Source organism: Megascapheus bottae, chromosome 4 (genome assembly GCF_031878675.1).
Source record: "Megascapheus bottae isolate mThoBot1 chromosome 4, mThoBot2.hap1, whole genome shotgun sequence".
NCBI lineage: Eukaryota > Metazoa > Chordata > Mammalia > Rodentia > Geomyidae > Megascapheus > Megascapheus bottae.
Window position 1 is genome coordinate 36,207,159 of NC_143512.1, and position 23,061 is coordinate 36,230,219.

Here is a 23,061-nt window from a genome sequence, read left to right on the forward strand (position 1 = left end):
CTGTGATTCCATCTCATCCCAGGTAGGTGTGCCAACATTGAGAATTCAAACAAGTGCTAATGGAGCCATACTTGAATGTTTCTGGGAATGTAAACTAGTACGACCACCCTGGATGGCAGTTTGGCATGTCCACAAAAAAAAAACTAAATACAGATTTTTCCTCAAAAACCATTCATAGCACACTGCCTATCCAGAATGTTACAAGACAGAACACAGGAAAAAACACTTGTACACACTAGTTCATTGCTGCAAAATTCACAATAGTCAAGATATAGAAACTTCCCAGATGACTGACAATAAATGAGTGGATCAGAAACATATGGTATATGTACACAATGGAATTTCACTCATCCATTAGAAAGAATATTATTCTGTCATTTGCAGGAAAATGGATAACTAGAACAAATCATTTAAGGGGTATCAACCAAATGCAGAGAGCCAAACAACATATTTTTTCTTTCATAAATACAAGCTAGATCTAAAATATAATGGGATATGAAAATTTATGTAGGGCTTTAACCATTCCAACACAAACAATCCACTAAGGGGGGAAACTCTTCGAGAAGGAACCCAAAGTTGTTAACTCCTCTCAACATCTAAAATACTATTTACTAAAATGAATTCTAGAAAAAGAAAATATGTTTCGTTGTTCATATTCTTACTGTTGGTGTTTTTGGCTGTTTTTTTGGCTGTGCTTTGACTTTTTTGTCTTTTGAGGGAGCAGTGCCGCATATAGAAACAGAGAGAGGAAAGGTGAATAGTGCTCAGTAGGCATGTGGAAAATGAACTATGCAACTTGTGGGCAGGGACAGGAGAGGGAAACTAGGAAAGAGTGAAAGAATGGGAAACATTTATTAAAAAGAATTGTACTCATTACCTGACTTCTGGAATTGTAACTCCTTCCTAAAACACATGTATAATTACAATAAAATATCAATAAAAAAGCAATGCTAAACATAAAAGATATAAGGAGAGAGCTGGTTTTCACATGAGAATTGCAACACAATGAGAAAAGCCAAGCAACTCAATTCCCTCACATCCAGCTATTTCATACTTAACCCAGTTGGGTTATACCTGGTTCAATGGTCATCACTCAGGGCAAACCTTACCCATATAGAAGGCAGGGGAACTTTACTGCCTATCAATTCCAATATCATTCCTCATCACCGCAAAACTCTCTTACAAACAGTAGGAAATAGGCACGTGTGGCATTTGTAAATTGCTTGTCAGGAATGTGCTAGTTTAATCCTGTATATCAAATATCACCATCGTACCATCTTCTACTCCTATTTGCATTTCATTTCCAAAATTTTAAAAATGCTTCACTAGGATTGCTACATATTTTTATAAATGTGTCATCATAAAAATGTAGAAACCTTAGGAATACTAGTGCCAATACAATTATGTGTTCTCCCTCTAAGATTAGTTTACTTATAAAGCTTTTAAAATGGCAAGACCTTTATAACTTAATGAAGTTTAAAATTAACTTACTTATAAATTTTTGATGGTAGTATCTTTCTAACTTAAGAAATGTGTAATTTTACCCTTATAAAATCTCAGACATAAAAATATATGGAAAAAAATAAAATAAAATCCCAGACAGCAAATTATATCTTAGTTCTTTTGCTCATAAAACAAAACATACTTACATAGAATTATTTAAACCATTTTTATTATCTAGTAAACTCTTTATAGATAATTCACTTAAACATTCTTTATATGAAAGTCTCCTCATTATGCTTATTTTACATTTTTGCCATGAGGAAACCTCTTTTACATTGACTTTTATATTTACAAAGGCTGACATTTTAAATGCTCTGATGCCTCTGTTCATTTTCACCATTTCAAGATTGTTATAAGAGGTTGTTTTATTTGTTTTACAGTTTCTGATAATCATAGTGTGGATGGAGGCTTTTAGAGAGGCTGTGGAGTAGAACAATTTTTTTTTACTGTCTACTGTGATATTGATAGCATGAATAGAGAAAGTTTAAGAAATTAATTGAAAAGGAAAACTGATTTTTAACTTCAAAAATTAAAATATCTGGATTAACACATCTTTATGGTGATATTTATTACAACTCTATGCTGGGCTCTCTCCTTTTATCTTCATATGCCCATCTTATGATGATCCTGGACTCTATTAAGACTAAAGAATATAGCAACCCGATTTGCTATCATCTTGTAGACTTTCTTATTGCAACTCGTCTAAGAGCTCCAAGAGAAACACTCTTCAGTACTTCCCGGGCATCTCCATCCAGCTTTATGGCATTTGAAAGCTGCCTGAGAAATGTTGAGCCTGGGACAGAGCCGCCTACTGTTATTAATATAATAATTAGTTTAGTAGAAGTACAGTAATATAGAGGTTTACTGGAAGCCTGTACTCAAGTACAGAAATGTGAAAAATGCAGAGAAGTACAAAACTGAGTCTGAATTAAAGGCTTGATTGTGTCTCTGTTTATGTTCTGGGAACTACTGGGATTACGGTTTGGAGAGACCTGAAGGATCCCTTATTTCCACAGTAGACAGTGAACAAATTTGTTCTGCTCCAGCACCTCACTGAAAACCTCCTTGTGTTTAAAATAAGATCCAATACCAAACCACCTGGTCTGATTCTGAAAACTTCCTTTTCTTGAGGCAACTACTAACTTGAAATATTTCTGTATGGGATAGATCATTGAATTTTTGAAATAAGCTATATAGACTTAGACTTAATTGAAGAAAGCATTCACTATTTAGATTAGAAACAAGTTTCATTTCCATAATATGATATATTGGCTTTGTGGTTTAAGAGCTAGCATTCTAACATGAAGCACTGTTTTAGCTGCTTATATAGTAACTGCCTAACTAGTGCCCTTACATCCTTTATTCAGATGTAGAGATCTAGGCATGGAAAACTAAGTTGGTTTATGTAGGTTTACTCAACTACTATTGTGGAATATATAGAGTCAGGTAGCTGGTGTCTCAGACAATCCTAAAAGTATTCATCAGTTCTACACTACTGTTTGTTTGATTTTTGGTAGTTCGTTTCATATATATATATATATATATATATATATATATATATATATATATTGGTGTTGGGATGAAGGGGCATACACTGGTACCTAGTGGGTGTGGATGAGTATAGAATGTTAGTAAAGTTTTATTTGGTAATACTTTTTTTTTACATTTGTACTTGTTCATGAACAAATAATTTCCTGCTGGCAGGACAATGAATATCAAATTTTATATAAACATTAGCTGATGTGTTCCTAATCTTTAGTTTCTGAATGAGCAAGTCAATTGTGGCATGAGGGAGTCCCTAAGGAATAGACACATCCTGTGAATTTTGATACTCCTGATCTGAAAATAACAGTAACCATTGCTATTCTGATGGAAGACTGGAGACTTCCTTCAACTTGGATGTGCATTCCTCATTATTAGAAACAACTTAATGAAATAAAAGGTGCCGAACAACAGCAAGCTATTAGTTAAAAGAGACATCACCGTGAAACCTTTTAAAAGAATGCATACTATTAAGACCTCATAAATCATTCTCAACTATATAAGCTACATTGTAAATACTTCCTAATCTAACTGTCTACATTGGTTTCATTTGAAATAAAACCATATTCTCCACAAACTGGAATTTACAATAGACATTGTTTTCTAAACATTTTTCTCACAATATTAGGTTTTCAATAATGAAGTCATAATTGAATAGCAAAAGGCTTGTTAAAATATCTAGAAACTGGTCCAGGAGTGTGGTATACTGGTAGAGAACTTGACTAGCATGCATGAAGCTCTGGATTTGATTCCTCAGTACCACCTACACAGAACCAGCTAGAAGTAGTGCTGTGATTCATGTGGTAAAGCACTCACTAGCCTTGAGAAAGCCCAAGGGCAGTTCCCAGGCCCTGAGTTCCAGCCCAGGATTAGAAAAAAAAAATTACAATCTCATAATAAAACAAGGCTCCCTTTTCTCTCCATACATCTATGTGCGCATATGTGCACATGCACACACACACACACACACACACACACACACACACACACACACAGTTTATTGTTTTCATGCAATTGTACATAGGTGCCACTTAACACAGTTTGTGAATGCAGTGCAGCTTGATCCATGACAGTTTTCAACATTCTCACCCTGTTTGGCCCACTCCCTCCCTTACTTTTCTTAATTTTGTAGTATATTCAAATAATTCTTCACTGTGTTCTCTCCCCTCCCACCATTCACTCTTCTCCCTCTCTCACCTTGGCCCTAACCCTCCTCTTTCATGTACTAATTTTCTTTATAGAAGGTGCATTACTTCATATACTTTGATACCCTTTCTCATGTCTTGGTCTCCATTTCCCTCCCCCCACCCGCACCTCTCATCTTGTTTTCCCCCCTTCCCTATCCAATTTCAAACAACCAAATACAAGTATATACAATATATCAGATAACAAGGTAAAATACTGTAACACTATGAGGTAACCTTTATATATTTTATTGTTAAATCCTTAAGTGTATCTGTGAATCATTAAAAAAGAAATACCTTTTTTTCTCATGGACTCAGAATATAATGGAAACATGAAAATCTATTTCTACCTTAATTATTAATGGTGAATTTAACATACTCCTGACAGTACAGAATGCAAAAGTCACAAGGGAATCAGAGAAACACACAGGAATTTCAGAGACAGCTCTAACTATACTGAAGAACTGAGTATGTATTAGAGTTACAGGCCGAACACTTATGGATCATGCCTATAATCTTAGCTACTTAGAGAACTGAGATCTGAGGATCATGGTTTGAAACCAGCCTGGGCAGGAAAGTCTGTGATTCTCTTATCTCCAATAAAGTCTTAGAAAATGCTAGAAGTGGGGCTGTGTCTCAAGTGGTAGAGTGCTAGCCTTGAGCAAAAGGAGCTCAGGGGCAACTCGCAGACCAAAGTTCAAGACGCAGGATTGTGGGGAAAAAAGTAAAGGACAATAAAAATCTGGAAATGAAAGCAGTTTCTATAATATGAAAATGTAACTGTATATGATTAAAGTTAGAGATTATGTTTATTGAAGGTGTTTTCAATAGGCCACTATCAGAACTATGATGTGGGAGGATGACAGGTCATTGGTGTGTATTTCATCCGTTTTTTCTTTAATTTACTTGATTGAAATCTAATGAATGGTGTTCAGTAAGAAGAAGAAAAAGTGAGTGTCTTGCTTAGATAAAATGTTGAGTTGGATTTAGGTCTGCTTATGTGCCACCGGCAATTTCTGAGTCCCAGATGATGTCCATATAAAGTAAAGGTAAAAGGGGTTGAGAGAGAAAAAATATCTATATCCCCAATATCATGTTCTATTTTCTCTTGTTTGAATGTTCACCAAGACATTTTGTCATGCAATAGTTTAGACAGGATCCCCACTGTGTAGAACTCACAAGAAGACATGAATTGGACTTTGAGTTTATAAAGAAGTGTTTTCTATTAATGCCTTTTCCAACATTTCATTTTTATATCACATTTTGGTTACATTTTCTCCATATATTTGTTTTTAATGTTGTTGCTGCCACTGCTGCTTTCCCCAGAATTGATATATTTAATTAAAATCATAGCTGTTTCAGCCTAAAATTGGTGTAGTTAGTGTAGATTGCTTTATTTCATTATGATTTTGCTTCTTGAAAAAGGAATGTCTTCATTTTTTCCACAAATGGGCTCTCAGATTTCTTACTTCTATTATATACTTAATGCTTCAATAGCTTTGAAACATTTTGCTTCTGAGTTCATGACGCATTTTCTTTGCTTTCATTTCTTGAATTTAAACAACTACTTTAAACTCAGATATCTGTAGTTTATTACTATGATTAGTGTTGTTAATAAAGTACTTAATTAAAAAGCAGATGTGAAGTTTTTTTCTTAGTTTTCCTAGCAGGAGCCCAGTAACTGTGTATACTGGCAGTTTTTTAAGGCACTCTTAAACATTTGTGGAAATCCCACAGAGCAAACAAATTTAAAAATAAATTTTCTATGATTGTGAGTAGTTCTTTGCCTCTTGTCTTTTAGGAGAATTAACTTAGACTTGAAAAATTATTCATAAACTGCGAAAAAAAGTTTGCTTTGTACTCTTATGAGTGATTATCTTAGTTTCCATTCTACATTAGATGAAGCACCATTTCTTGAGTAACAACTTTCTGCAGAATTATTTGGGCAAACAAGTTTTGATACCCATGTGGTGACTATCTGAATAATGGATAAAACAAGAAATCATCTTTTGTGGAAAACTGCTGTTTGCTTTAGCTCAGGAAGAATTATGCTCTGGGAACTGTGAAGAATTTACTCTTTAAGTTCTAGCCACAGGAGAATTCTTGAAGGTCATTCCCTTCTGTTTCTCCAGGCTTACACAAATATCTCCAGAGTGATTTTCAACTCTACGTTAAGTTTGTGGATCATACTCAATATATTCATTAAGCAGGTCCCTTTTGCCAACTGCTTATCCAGTTCTTCAGGGAAGCTGTTCCTAACCCAACCCTCATCCTGGCTGAGACATGAATCTAATAACTTACACTCCTATAGCTTCTTATTCTTTTCTTGCATTGTACTTGTTACAATTTATAAATGACTTTTTGGAAGACTCATTTGGTAAGTTGCATGAGGGCAGGGGCACAGTTTTTTCATTCTCTGTATTTTTATCAAGGCCAATTGACTATACTTCAATAAATATAAACTCTCAAGAAGTTGGAAGGAGAGAGAAACTATTGAAGGCTTGAAAAGAGAGAAGTGACCAAAAACTGAAGAAAAGTTCACAGTTCAGCATCATAAATATCATGCATGTTCTAATTTTAAATGTCTTAGTAATATGATTTCAATATTTTCTTAGCAGAAATTTTGCATCACTTCTAAACCATAGGAAGTACTTTGAATCTATCACTTAAATCTAAATATACAAAATATATAAAGTTGTCTATTAACATTTGCTAACATTAAATAGAAAGCTTGAACTGCAGATATAATTTTGTGCAAATAAATAATCAGAGATGAATGTGATATAGTACTGGTCATTAATTCAGGTCATACTCTAATGATCTGTGAGCTTCAAATTTGTTTTTAAGTTTCAATATCTATTCAGTTTAATTACTTTAAAACTAGAAAATACATTTTATTTTGCACCTTATAAATTTCAAGTAATTTAAATTTTAGCCTACAGAATTTCTTGGCAGTGATCAGATTGTGTTTTTGAAAATATATAGACTTTGTTATGTTTGTTGTTCTATGTCATTGTTGTTGTTAGGGGACAATAAATTCACTTCATTTAAGAGACATACTCTGTAAATTGAATGATTTTTGTAACTGGTTTTCTTCCTTCCTTCCTTCCTTCCTTCCTTCCTTCCTTCCTTCCTTCCTTCCTTCCTTCCTTCCGTCTTTCCTTCTTTCTTCTTTGGTTCCTTCCTGCTTTCCTTCTTTCTTCTTTGGTTCCTTCCTTCTTTCCTTCCTTCTTTCCTTTCTACCTTTTTTTCTTTTTTCTTTATTCTTTTTTTTGTAGGTCATGGGGCTTGACTCTGGGCCTGGGCATTGTCTCTGAGCTCTTCAGCTCAAGGGTAGCTCTCTACCACTTGAGCCACAGCGCCACTTCCTGTATGTGTTAAAAGTTTAGATTATTAAAATTCATATTCATTGTTCTATACAGAGCACCAAAATTACCCAGTTAATCAGTGAAGCTTAAAAAAGTATGTGAAATATTGTATGGGGAAAATAAAAGTATTTTAAAATGAAAGTTATATAGTGATAGGTGTCTGGTTACTGTTAATTAAAGAATCATTATGTTATTTTGCTACGCATTTCTCTTCTACATTTGAAACAGAAAAAAAAAACCAGTTTTCCTCTTCCTTTTAAAAGAATAATGACAGCCATGATTGATTGGTAAGTTTCAAGGTGTGGAAGGGACAATCATTTTAAAGGCTCAGAAACCCCTGTGCATTAACTTGATCTCTCCTTGATTGCACATGGATAGAGAAATTCAAGCTAAAAATTACTAGAAGAATTGCCCAGAGCCCTATGATTTAGCAGAGTAGCACAGTCCCTAGAATGATCTGTTCTACCAGGAAAATCAAGACAACATTTTTTTCTTTTCTTTTTCTTTTTTCACCCTTTTTTCTAATGCTTGCTGAAATACGTAACCGGGGATATTCGTGGTCATCTTTTTGCTGACCAGCTCCTAGAAAAGCAAAGCCTTCCTACACACCCTAAAGACAGAGGAGGACACCTGATACCAGGCTTTTGCTTCTCTTCTCCTACTTGTCTTTCCAATGTTCACACAGAAACACCATGACCTGTAACTCCTACTAGTGAAAGGTCTCAAACTTTGAAAGGTCTTGCCTCAGGTATTTGTTTTGTATAATCAATTGTTTCAGGATGCAATCGAAATTTTAAAATAATTTAGGGTATTTTACTTCTCATGTTTTGAAAGAATATTCAGATATTTAAATTCATTTTTCATAATAAAGTACAATGAAATTTTCAAATTTTTGAAATTCAAGGTTCAAAAATTATGAAATTCAGAGTTCAAATTTTGAAATTTTACTTTTTTCTCTATTTCTCTGTGAGCACATGGAAGATGAAAGCACACATGCATGATGTATTAAGTCTTGTCAAGTATCATCTTAAGAAAATACAGAGCATTGTCAGTGCGGGGTGGGGTCTGATTTTAAGCATCATATTGAAAACTAAGTTTCCACATGCCTAAAAAACAGATAAGCCGTATAGATGATCAATAACCTTTCTAAAAATACCATTATAAACAAAGGCACCATGAAGAGGAACACGACCAGGAATTGGTCTATTTTTACAGAAATGACTGATCACAAATTTAGTTTGCCAAGAAAAACTATAATAATATATAATCAATTCTTAAAATATATTTAATGTTTGAAATTCATGTGAGTGTAGTTATTTCCTTTAAAATTAATCTAGAAGCACATGAAAAATATAAAATGTGAACTTTTCACTTGGTAATTGCCACTGAATATGTATTCCAGATACATCCCATCTTCTTTATATAACACTATTTCTCTCTCTCTCTCTCTCTCTCTCTCTCTCTCTCTCTCTCTCTCTCTCTCTCTCTCTCTCTCTGAAGCTTATTCTTTAATATGTTTTCCTAATTTTTTGTATTTTTGTTTTTATATATTTTATTGTAATTATTAGATGGATTACATTACACATTGATACACTTTCTCATGTCTTGATCCCCACTTCCCTCCTCCCACACCTCCTGTCATCTTTTTTTTCCCCCTTCCCTATCCAATTTTAAAAAAAAGCAGATAAACATATACAGAATATATCAGATAACAAGGTAAGATACTATAACTATATGAGATAACCAAGGGACAGCAAAAGAGATAAGAGATAACATAGTACATTAAGGACAACAATCACTCATTTATGGCTTTTGTTTCTATATCCTGCAGGTCCTTTCATTTAGTGTCATACTATATGACCTTATATATCTAGGTTTTGTTTTATTGTAAACCTCTGCCAGGAGAGCCCAAGGTTTCTACTGATCATGACAAATGAGGGAAACCATTGAGCCTATGTTCCTTTGGGGCTTACTTCACTTAATATGATTTTTTCTAAGTCTTTCCATTTCCTAACAAATGGGGCGATGTCATTCTTTCTGACAGCAGCATAGAATTCCATTGTGTATAAATACCACATCTTGTTGATCCACTCAACTGAGGGGCATCTGGGTTGGTTCCATATCCTTGCTATGGTAAATAGTGTTAATGGATTTAGTATGTCCTTGCTTCTGGATGGTTGGGTAAATGCCAAGTAGTGGAATTGCTGTGTCCTAGGGGAGCTCTATGTTTAGTCTTTTGAGGAACTGCCATACTGCTTTCCATAGTGGTTGAACGAGTTTGCACTCCCACCAACAGTGTAGTAGGGATCCCTCTTGGCTTCATCCCCTCCAGCATCTGTTGTTATTAGATTTCTTGATCATGGCCATTCTAACTGGAGTGAGATGGAATCTTAGAGTTGTTTTGATTTGCATTTCTTTTATGACCAGAGATGTCGAGCATTTCTTCCTGTGTCTATAGGCCATTTTTATTTCTTCTTCAGAGAAGGCTCACTTTAAGTCTTTGGCCCATCTTTTGATGGGATGGTTGTTTCTTTGGAATTAGTTTTGAAGTGATTCAATTTTTTGAGCTGTTGATATATTTTAGATATGAGGCCTTTGTCTGTTATATGGTTAGTGAAGATCTTCTCCCACTCTGTAGGCTTTCTAGTTAATTTGCTAGCTATGTCCTTTGAAGTTTAATGCAGTCCCACTTATCTAGACTTTCTTTGATTTGTTGTGTTTCTGTGTCCTTATTAAGAAAGTTTCTAACTGTGCCAAGGAGACTTAGTGTATCTCCTATACCTTCTTGTAAAGTTTTCAGTGTAGCTGCTTTTACCTCCATGTCTTTGAGCCATTTGGAGTTAAACCTGGTGCAGGATAACATTTTCTCTGTCTTTAATTCACTCACTTTGCATGCTCCTGTAAAATAATATTGTAGAAAATGTGCTACCTTTTGTAGTAGACTATAGATTTGCTTTGTAGATACCTTTTATCTTTAGTGCTTAAAAATGAAGAATTGTTTCCCAGAAGTATTTTTTGACTTTTTTATTATGTGGTATCTGTTTCAGTCTTGAAGTTTAATTGATCCCAAGTCTATATTTAAATTTCCAGAACACTTTCTGCCACTTTCAATAATATTTTTTGTACCTATATGGTATAGTGTATTCTAGCAATAGTTGGAGATTGTGCTGTTGACATTATTTTTATGTGTATCTTGCATAGATTGGATTAAGATAAAGCAGAATGCAAGGAACAATATATCCTTCCTTCCCTGCTAACTCTTCTCTGTCCTATGCCTATGAACAACAGAGAATTCTGCCTTTTAACCAGAGATAAAGTACTTAGTAGATAATCTATTTCAGGTCCTCTCCCCTCCAGACCAGTACTGAAGTCTGATACTACCATTGTGATCTTACTAGGCATATATTCTACCATTTGAGCCAAGCTGCATGACCTTTTACATTTTGGCTATTTTTTGAAATGTTATCTTAAATTTTTCCAGTCTGACCTGACATTGATTCTTCTAATTTATACCTGCTCAAGTGATAGGTACACAGCATCATGTTTAGCATATGGCTTTTGGAAGATGTAAACAGTTTTTATCTAGTCTAGTCCTGAAATACATCATTCCCATCTCAGCCTCACATAACTGGGTGACAGACATGTAGACTTATGGCCCCACTCAGCTATGGAGATGGATCCCTTACAAACATTTATATCCAGGCTGGCCTATAACTTGGATCTTTCTCTTCCCTTTCTGAGAATGGCTGGGATTTCTGATAGAGCCACCAGTACCCAGCTCTCTTATTGCTTCTGATGCACAAAGCATTGTAGTTACTACCTACATTTAAAGTGCAAGCCGCATGTGTGCCAGCATAGAGGCAAGCATTTATATGAACTAAAATGAGAATTCTCTCTTGCATATCTTGACCAAATGTTAGACTCTTAGAACCCTGCACTTCTTGCAATATTTGTAATTGATAAAAATCCCTACAATTTTTAACAATACTGAATGTCTATAATTGCTTTCTTTTGCAGAGCAGGTTGTGATGACATTTGCTAATTGGCCACTTCACTTTACATTCATTGAGGACTTACAGCTCATTAGTTTGGGCACCAAGAGCCACTGAAAAGTCTGCTTACACACAAACTCCTTCATAGTCTCTCTTTCTTAGTACATCCAATGCCTCTATGCTTGTATATACAAAATATAGTTTTCCTACTTTGCTACCTTAGCAGTTTCAATCATTGTAATTGTTGGAATTAACATACTAGTTTATCTCTGTTTGTGCTTCTAATTTTTGCTCCTTGCTCAAATTCTTAGCTGTAATTCATGGCATGAAGACAAAATCCTATTTTTTCTCTTTCTTCTTCCTTTTATCTGTTTATTTTTTGTTACTCTGTGATGGCAGATTTCTTATCAACAATAATTCCATTAATTTTGACACAATTTTATGAAAAAATACAAAGACAAGAAATAACTAAAATTCAGAGCCTATAGAGACCTTCGAATATACACTATAAGCTACCTAAATATATAATCAATGCCATCAAAATTAATGTGCCAACTATAAGTTTTGAAACAAATTAGATAGAGTTCATTCTTCCTGCATGTGAATCTTCAATTGATGGAGGTTGTGAAGAAATTTATTAATAGCAAGAAACAGGGCAGAGAGGATAAGTAGAATGTAGAGGAAGATGTTCAGAATCATGCAGAAATTTTCAGAGAAAACTTTAAACCCTTAAACCCAGGACATATGGAACAAACAACAGTGCAGTTTGTGGTTATGTCTTGTTTCTGTTGTGTACTATTAAGTTAATGGGATTCTCACTTTAATTCTACTAGGTTCAAGGAGTCATATGATATTTTGTTTGTTATTTTTTCTGCACATATGTCCTTTTGTCCTTTTTTTCTTTTTTTAGAAAAGGGAATAGTGTAGACTGCTGTGGAAGACTTCAGTGGAGAATTCCAAACTCTCGAGCTTCAGAACTAGTATTTGATTAGTTAAGCCTTGAAATAAAACATTATTTAAATTCTATGTCACATTATTTTCAAAAGTCATAGCACTAAATGTACTGTCGGCACTTTAGTTTTTATTTTATTACTTACATGTATTTGTGAAGCTATTCAAGTATGAAATCCTAGATATTAATACTTTTTTAATATTATAGACTTTTCCGGTACTTTTTCTTTTACAATTTCTTTCAAAAAGTTTTGCCCAGTAATTTCAGTAACTCCTGGGCATTTATCTAATAGAACATCAACAAGGCCACACTAAATTTACCAGCACAGTAATGTTTATTGAATCATTATTTGCTATAGCCATGATTTGAAATCAACTAAGATGTCTCTCACTGACTGGATGAATGGATCAAGAAAATGTGAGATAGGTAGGTAGATAGATGATAAATAATAGATAGATAGATGGATAGATAGATAGATAGATAGACACATATATACACACAAAAGGGAATTCTGTATCAGAAAGAATGATATTGCACTGCTCATAAGGAAATGGAAAGACATGGAAAAAATTCCACTTGAAGTAAGCCAGACCCAGAGAAACAGATTGCACTTTTTCCTTCATTTATGATAGATAGAATGTGTTTGTAAATCTACAAATAAACATACTTTATGGTAAAAAATAAAATGCACTGGGACATGATAAATTATTCAGGACTCTAGGGATTCACACACAAGTGAGACTGAAGGAGGATAGTCTCAGGAGAGGATCAATACTTATGTACCTCTGATCATATAAAATAATATTTATAGGAATGAACTGCAGGAAATGGAAACATGAGGTGTTTTTGTGTTGCTGTTTTTGATTTCTTTTCCTTCTGAAATTTTTTATTCATTTATTTGGTCTTCTGGTCGGTAAGGGAGGGCAGAGAAATGGTGGGAAACAAAGAAATTATTTTCATTTCACTCTCTACCTTCCTTATCACACAATCTTGTTTCTGGCAAATTCAGTTCAACCTGCCCAATCTAGTGGATTTATTCTTTGAGATGCATACATACACACATACACACACACACATACACACACACACACACATTTACGTGTGCACATAAATATATTTATATTTTAATTATCTAGTATGGATTGTGTGTTTGTGGATGAATGTGTGGGTATTGTTGGAGAATTAACTTCAAGGCCTCACACATGAAAAGCAGTCCACTCCAGCTCCTATATTTAGTTTTATATCCCTCTGAGGATATATACTTAACACTACTCTTTTTTGTATAGCAACATATACTAAATACATGTATGAATTTCTTCTTGAGTGTTAACCAAATGTACTTTAGAAGGAATACCCAGATATAAGTTTCCTTAACTTTATTAACACTGAAGAGCTGTAAGTGATTTATTAAACTTATTGCCAAAATCAACAAGAGAATACCATTATTTTATATTTGACATTTTGTCTTTCAATTCTGCTGCTCATAATTTCCTATCTTCTTCGTTTGCATTTCTTTCAACAATTATAAAAATTATGTATTAAATTTTTCATAATAGCCTGTTACTACCCTGTGTTCCATTTCTTAAATACATTTTAATCTCCTTGATAGTATTTGTAAGTGTGTGTGAGAGTGAGAGATAGGCACAGAGACAGAGAGAATATGAGACTAAATTTTGCAAAGAATAATCTCTGTAGTTCTTTTCTAAATCTGGTGGTTTATATATTCTTTATGGAGGCAGAGAGTGTGGAAGACACATTCAGGAGGTTCACAAGTCAACACTATTTCCATAACCTTTCTTGGCACTTTCCCTATGTTAACATTTTCTACAAATGCCACAACAGTCATTAAGAACATACCACATCTTGGCACAAAAAGCACATTGGTGCCAAACTGTACGGTTGTTATTTGGTCATCTCTCTCATGTTTATGAAGGAATTAGAAAAGAGTATCCAGTTCATTTAGGGACACCCATGATGAAGCAGTAATGGTAATGAATTTAGTGAATGCCAGACCTGGTTTTTCATAGTCTCTGTAATGAGATGGGATTAAACATAAAGCAGGTCCGCTGAGCATTGAAGTAGAATATCCTTGACCATAAAAGGACTCAGAAGAGCATATGAATTTCCACATGATCTCAGAGCTTTCCCTGAAAATGAAGCATAAACTTCCCACATCATAGAAGCCAGCAGATAGTATTTATTGTGGTAATAAAATTAGACATTTCAAGTCTAAAATGTTCAAAGACCACCAGTCTGAGTTTATTAGTGCCTTATATATATGTTTTTATTTGCAAATTAAATTGATAATGATATTAATTAATGTAAATGTTCTATTTTCTAGAATAAATTGGATCATCACTTAGAAAATCTGTGTAGGTCATAAAATATTCCGAATAACCAGTGCATTATTTTAGAAGACTATGAATGGTAATATGAGTATAAAATATTTAAAATATATCTGTAGATTTTAATATAATAAATATGAAAATTTTCCTGGTAGATTTTGGAATATGTATGTCAATTAAAATGAAGAAACTACATTTGTTAAAATTTAAGAAAAAAGGGACCGGGAGTTTGCCCTAGTGGTAGAGTGCTTGCCTAGCATGCACAAAGACCCGGGTTTGATTCCTCATACCACATACATAGAAAAAAGCTGTAAGCAGTGCTGAGGCTCAAGTGGTAGAGCACTAGCCTTGAGAAAGTCCAAGGACAGTGCTCAGGCCCTGAGCTCAAGCCCAAGACTGGCACCAAAAAAAAAATTAAGAAAAAAGCTTTGGAAGACTTAGTGTGACTCTGACATCACAAAAAGCATATTTACAATTTTCTTGATAGGTGATTAAAATATCTGTTTCTTTCTGCCACTTATCTGTACAAAGAAGATTTTCTTCCTATAATCCAGTCAAAAGATTATAGTGCAATTGACTGAATGCGACAATATGTGAGGAAACCTACCTTCTTTTAAATCTTATCTGAAAGAAATTTACAAAGAAATTGAAATAGCCTCCTTTTATTTTTTCTTTCTTTTTTTGATAGTGCACTTAGGCATTCACACTTGCTACATTTGATTTGGAACTTTTGATCATTTAAGAAGGAAAGAAGTTCTAAGACTAAAATTATCTGAGAAATGGTTTCCCAAATAATAAGACCAGATAAATTAATTGAATTGCAAATATTTTCTCTGAGGCTGTCACCTCCCTTTGAACTTTTGATACGATGGTCTAGGAAGAATAGAAAGCTTGTTTTAGTTTGTTAGAAATACACTTTTCTACAGATTAGGACAAATGAGGGAAATCATTGAGCCTATGTTCCTTTCAGTCTGGCTTACTTCACTTAATATGATTTTTTATGTCTTTCCATTTCCTTACAAATGGGGCGATGTCATTCTTTCTGACAGCAGCATAGAATTCCATTGTGTATAAACACCACATCTTGTTGATCCACCCATAATCAGTAGAAACCTTGGGCTCTCTTAGCAGAGATTTACAATAGAACATAACCTAGATACAAAATGCCATATAGAATGACGTTAAATGAAAGGACCTGAGTTTTTTTTCCTATCTTTTGGTTCCCTTTGGTTTGTACCTACCGGGGCAATCTTTGTATTTCATGCTCTGAGGATGGTTCCATGGATCTACCTGCATGCTCACTGGTCTATTCTCCACTATGTCTCTCCACTTTTGATGTTAAAATTATTAGGAACTTTTCTTGGCAACTCTTTGTTCATCCTCCATTTCTGCAACTGGGACTTATTTATGAAATCATTCCTATACTTCTTTCAAAGCCTCTCTTCATTTTTCTGAACTGCCATTACTATTATTAATCCTTAATCTGTCCATTCTAACTGATCTGGTAACTTTCTAGCAGTATTCTTGTCCTTCATTTGCTTTCTTCGATATGCATTCCTCAAATAGTTTTCTACTGTTAACTTTGCTAAAGAATCTACCTGGAAGAGAGACTGCACCACACTTTAGCTTCAGATACTGAAGTGTATTGGACGGCATCAGGAGGACGCACTATAGTAGGATTATACTCTGTATTCTGTCCACATTTTGTTCATGTTTTTCTCCCTTCATGACCTGCTCTTGCCAGAACCTGTATCAGCATTCCACTCAAGAGTCAGTAAACTAGCATATAAAGATGTACAGAGAGCAGATCATGAAGGGTGACTAGAGGTTCCTATTCTGGCCTGGCTCATATTTTTTATTGTAATGTATAAAGGGGTTAGCTATATTCACCAGATAGTAGGTTCATTACTTCTCACACATTGATACCCCTTCTCATGTTTTTGTCCCCATTTACCTCTGGTCTCATGATGGCTTTGCTGTATCTGAATAAACTATAGAGAAGCACAATGAGAAAGAGAAATGGCACATCTAGAAAACTGTTCTCTGCCCTATGACTTTCCCCCCATACGTTCCAGACATAAGTATCTCAGGATATGATTGGTTCAGTGTCTGAATAATTTAAAATAAGACCCATAAATGAAAGCATATTATTTTGTATCCAACACAGTCAAATTCACAACTTAATTTTGTTGTTTTCAGATGAAACTCCCAATCATTGTTGAACATGATGCAATGTTTTTCTACGCTTCAGTCACTGTTATCTTACAAAAGATCAAATATCTAATGTTGGAATGAGATGAAAGGAGAATATGTGCATGTGTTATTTATTGTGGAAATGTTTTCAAAATCATACTGCATTCTTCTATCAGAAGCTAGCTTTTTGAATTTTTTGTGTGTGAGAACGTTTTTTTAAATTTTCATTTAGATTTCTAGTATTAAATTTGAGCATTATCAGAAAGGTGATAACTGACCACCTTTATTTTCAATTGCTTATTTTAAGCTTAATAGTGCTAGCTATATGAGAAATCAATAGTGTGGAGTCTAAAAATTATTAAAACAGTGATTACTGTACCTCTGTTCTATACATCATTTTTATTTGTATTTTTTAGTTTATTAAAAAAAACATACATATATAAATATAAATGCTTACTGAAAATAGAGATAACACAATGTGACCATACTTTCCTACCTGGATTTCTATGTCCTAAAACAGATATTCAAGATTTATAAATATTAGGGCAACTATACATTTTTAAATCAAAATTTCCAGTGATTGAGAGACACCCATGAACTCATATTTATATTTTTAATTCTGCTATACTTCTACAGTTTAAGCTTTAGGAAATTATTGCACAGCTCATGAGCTAAAACTCACGCCAAGGTAATTTGGCTGTGTACAAGAGGCATAAACAAGATAATTGAAATGAGATAAAAGATAATTGAAAAAGGAATATTCAGCAATATGAAATGGGGAATTTGGCTTCCAAAATGGGAGGAAACATGAATTAAAGTGCCCACTGTTTATGCTATGTATTGGGAAGGTTTAGGCTGTGAAGTCTCAGATTAAAAGAAAAAGCAATTCATACACAAGATAATGAGAGAAGATTACTCTTCCATCCAATGTGCTAATTTACCTGAAACAGTGCTGAAACAGTGTCTATCAGGGGTTGTTTATTCCAAAATGCACCATTAATAATTAAAATCTGCCATTTAAAAGACTAATTGAGCTTTTGGCAGGAACTGCCATCTTCCAGTAATTTGCCAAAATGATGAGCACAAAGGGGAAGCACAGAAGTACCCAATACAAATTCCCTAGGTCCTTCAGGAAACATGGAGTAGCTCTTTTGGCCACATACATGAGAATTTACAAAAAGGGTGAGATTGTAGATATCAAGAGACTGATCAACAAAGAATCCCTAAAACTGTTACTATGGCAAAATTGGAAGGGTTTACAACATTACCCAGCATGCTGATGGCATTGTTGTGAAGAAGCAAGGGCAAAATCCTTGCCAAGCAGATTCGTGTGCATATTGAGCATACTATGCACTCTAAGAGCTGAGGGAGCTTCTTAAAATGAGAAAAGGGAAATGATCAGAAAAATTAAGGAAGTCAAAGAGAAAGGAAGGTGGATTCAACTGAACTGCCAGTCAGCTCCATCCACACGTTGTGAGGGCCAATGGAAAGAAGCCTGAGCTACTGAAAGCTACTTCCTATGAGTTCATGGCCTAAGAGATATAAAGAAAAGAAAAACCAAAAAACACACAGTGGCCTATAAAAATAAAAAATAATTGCATGAGAAATGGATAATATTACACTCAATAATAAAACATTTATGGTGGACATTCTTTTTAGCCTGCAAAAAGAAAGGGAATATAAAATGTTTTTATTTCTAAAATTATCACAGTACAGAAATGGAAAAGAATACTACTGAAAATCTAATTCAATTCATAGAGTACTGTTGGAGAAAATTGGAGCCATTGACCCAGAACTAAACAACAACAACAAAAAAAAAACAGAAAAGCCTGAATAAATAAAATGTTTCACAAAGTTTAATATGCAAGAGTGAAAACTGGACATACTATACTGAGTAGTTAAGAGACTGCTGAACCCATCTCAGTGTTTTAACTTATGAAGTGGTACACTTCCACAAATATCAGATGCTCTCAATGGTATAATGAAGTATAGACTTGAAAAAACAATGAATATGGTACTAATAATGTTGATTGGATGAGAATCTACAAGTGCTTCATAGGGATTAGAAAGGGAGGACATTATGAGGGGTAAGATATGTACATACGTATGTATTTATGTGTACACATGCATATGGATAAATGACATCTAAACAGTCAGACAGACAGACAGATATGCAGGGCATGTGCATTGTGAAATTTACCAAATGCTGTTTGAAAATGGAGGGGAGAAATGGGAATGATGAAAGTAAACATACACTGTGTGTATGTATAGAAATATCAAAACTTAAACCTCCTAGTATTAAAAAGGGTTTGATTGAGAAACAAATGTTAATTGGGAAAAGTTTTTTTATTATATAGGAGTAATCCTAAGAATAGCCTTATGAACAGTAGTAAGGGAGGGACCTCTTTATGCTCAAAAAGAGAAGATGAGACTTTGAGAAATTTAGAAACAGTGATGGTTTCATCATATACATCTCTACCAAGTCAAAGAGCAATCACAACAAGCAAAATGTTTGAGAGTTTTCACATTATCTCTGGCAAACTAACTCTAGATTGGTAACTTAATATTCCATTATGACATATTTAAATCCTTTAGGTTCATGTTGTGGAGAGAAGAGTACTTTATAAAAAGATATCAAGGACAGTAGCTTTCAACTAAGTTCACATGTTTATGACACCATAAGAGCATTTTAAAGAGAACAAGGTCTTTTCATTTCCTCCAAAAGTATTTTTGCATTGTAACAATTAATTTGATTACTGTATGTTAAGTATCAAGGGAGAACCCGACTTAAATATTATTTAATTTTTTTTTACTCTCACAAAAAAAACCTGAAACTGATACTCTAACAAAAAACTGAAACTGATACGGACTGTAGAAAAAAATATCAGTAGCAAAATCTTCATCTGATAAAATGAAGACAAAACCAATTATTTGTTGAAAAAGCAAAGCTTTTCCCCCTGACCACTGACCCACCTGTAGCACCTATCATGGTGTTCTCCTCCAGAAACCAAATACAGTTCTGTGTAGTTTTGTACTTGTTGTTGTTGTTGTTATTAGTAGTAGTACTATATCTGTGGTTCCAGTACTTAAAGATTTTATTGAAACACTATGTTGTTTTTAATGTGCATTCATCAATTTACACATATCAACAGTTAGCCCTGTTATTAAAAATGTGTGTAACTTAGAGACAGCATCCATTTGTATCCAGTCAAAAAATATCTTTTTTCATATATTTTATTGTAATTAATAGAAGGGTTACATGATATTTGCCAGATAGAAGGTGCATTGATTCACATACATTGATACCCTTTCACATGTCTTGGTCTCCATTTACCTCCCCTCCACCCCCATGCCTCATCTTGTTTTTCCCTGTTCCCTATCCAATTTCAAATATCCAAATACAAATATATCCGATTTATCAGGTAAGAAAGTGAGATACTGTAACAATATGAGATAACCACGGGTCAGCAAAAGAGATGACAGATAACATAGGGGTCGGGGCTTGGCTCAGCGGAAGCGCCCTTGCCTGGCAAGCACAAGGCCCTGGGTTCGGGCCCCGGCTCTGGAAAAAAAAAAACAGCTATAAAAATATCTTTTATGCTTATATCTTGGCAGAACATTGAAGGTTTTTATTTTGTGATACTGGGTTTTGAACAGTGGGACTTGGACTTGCTTACACATACATTACTACATATGAACCACACCTCTAGTCCTATGTGGTGCTAATTGTTATTTAGATTAAAAAAAAAAAAACTTGGTCCAGGAGTTTGGCTTAGTGGTAGAGTGATTGCCTAGCATGCACGAAGACCCGGGTTCCATTCCTTGCTACCACATACATAGAAAAAAGCCATAAGTGGTACTGAGGCTCACGTGGTAGAGTTCTAGCCTTGAGAAAATCCAAGGACAGTGCACAGGCCCTGAGCGTAAGCCTAGGACTGACAAAACAAAACAAAACAAAGCAACAACAATAAAAAAACCAAAACACTTCCTCAGTTCTCAGGAGGCTATATCTGAACGATAGTCCTCCTATTATTCTGCTACCACATTGAGCTTCTGTTGAAGTGGAGAAGCATAGACTCTCCTGTGCAGGTTGGCCTCTTGGAAAACCTTCATTTCAACAGCTAGACCAATAGGTGCTTACCATGTACTTATACATGTAGAGAAGGGATCTTCCTAACTTTTCGGCCTGGTCCGGCCTCACCCCACTATCCCAATCTCCACCTCCCCAGTAGCTATGAATTTTTAGCATGATCCACGGATCACCTGTGACACCCACACTTTTCAAAGCCTATTCAAAAGTATTGCTTTGGATAACAAAATAATGCATTTCACTAAAGAAAGAGATTTAAGGTTACATTTATTATGTGTCCATTTTGCTTATTTATGTGAAAACACACAACATAATGACTTCTTTTATGATAAGTTAAAAGCTGCATAACTCAAATCCTTATCATCCATATTGATATCTTGACATAAGGAGATTAACATCGACTGTATTTTTGCCTTTTCAGATAAATTTGCAAAGAAAAATGCGAGTGACTGGTGTCATCACCCAAGGAGCTAAGAGGATTGGAAGCCCAGAGTACATCAAATCCTACAAAATCGCTTACAGCGACGACGGGAAGTCGTGGGCAATGTACAAAGGGAAAGGCACTGGTGAAGACATGGTAAGAATAACTTCACTGAAAGTCACATTACTGATCGTCATTACTTGTGACATGACAACTGAGCTTGGAGAAGAAGCCTTCCGTTGAAAATACATTTCTCAAGATTTGGGGACTTAATTGCGTAGTGAGTTGAAGTGAGTAGGAGTTTCTCTAAACTGTACATTTTCAGCAGCTGCCACAAGATTTTTTTTTTCGGATTTTAACTGACAGTCCTACAAATACTTTGTCCCAAAATACTTAGAGTTTTGTCCTTGAAAAGTTAGCTTTAATTGTCATCTATAAACTTTTTTTTGTTGTTTTTATCACTCTCCCTATTAAAACAACTGATAGCTTTAAAAACTTATGATATGGGACTTGAATTCCGAACTTCATGGCTGCTCAGCTCACTTGAAAGTCTGGCATCCTACCACTTGAACAATACCTCTAACTTGGCATTTTGTTGCCTATTAGAAGTCAGACTCAGACTTTTTGGTCAGACTAGCTTTGAACCACAATCCTCCCAAGTTTCAGCTTACTGAGCAGCTGGGATCTCAAGGATGAGACAACATAGTCTGGCTCAACTATCATTTATAAAACAAGAAAAGTACAAAATGAAAACAAAGGTATATTTCTTATATACTGCATACTGGAAAAATATATTTGTTATTTAGCAAAACAAGATAGAATATGTATGCTATGTATTCCCATTTGCCTTTACTCACAACATTTTGACTTTTAAATTAATCATTTCTCAAAAATTAATGTTGAAAATACCAGAAGAACAAAACAACCCATTCAAATAGCTAAGAAATTGTAAGAAATTATCTTTCTGAGTTGACTTAAATAAGATGTTCTGTCTACCTATGTTACATAAAAGGATAACATTTAAAAAATAAGATTATTGGGATTAAAGTTGATGTATTTTAACACTTTAAATGTAGAATTTAAAATTTTTCCCAACTTGAAGAATGTGCATCAGAAATTGCATGCCTCTAATCCAATGGTGTAGGACTGATTGATGAAGGTATAATCTTTATCTGTCAGGCTTAAGCCTTATAAATCTAATAGAATATTACACAAGATTGAGTGATAAGAAAGCTCTGCCACAAAGCATCTAAGTTTCCAAATGCAAAGTCATACGTAGATTAAGTTAAAGGATTTAAGATGAGCATATAAATCATTTTCTATAAAAGATGAACAAATAAAAATTTATCAGTACTTATAGGGCTCTAAAAGAAGGGCTTTTGGTTTAAATGATTATCAGAAAAGTATTTAGGTTGTGCCACAGGCCACACTGGATTATGATTTAAATTGCAATTTTATCTGTGTGGTTTAT

At 34.4% G+C, this 23,061-nt stretch overlaps 1 protein-coding gene across 2 annotated transcripts in view; it reads left to right on the top strand.

The window, feature by feature from the left end:
• Positions 1-23,061, top strand: part of Edil3 (EGF like and discoidin domains 3) — a 380,429-nt gene that overhangs the window by 247,270 nt on the left and 110,098 nt on the right. For both annotated transcript variants that reach the window (XM_090331670.1, XM_090331669.1), the window contains exon 7: positions 21,591-21,746. In XM_090331670.1, the coding sequence (XP_090187796.1) occupies positions 21,591-21,746 (156 nt within the window). The remainder of the gene's footprint in view (positions 1-21,590; positions 21,747-23,061) is intronic.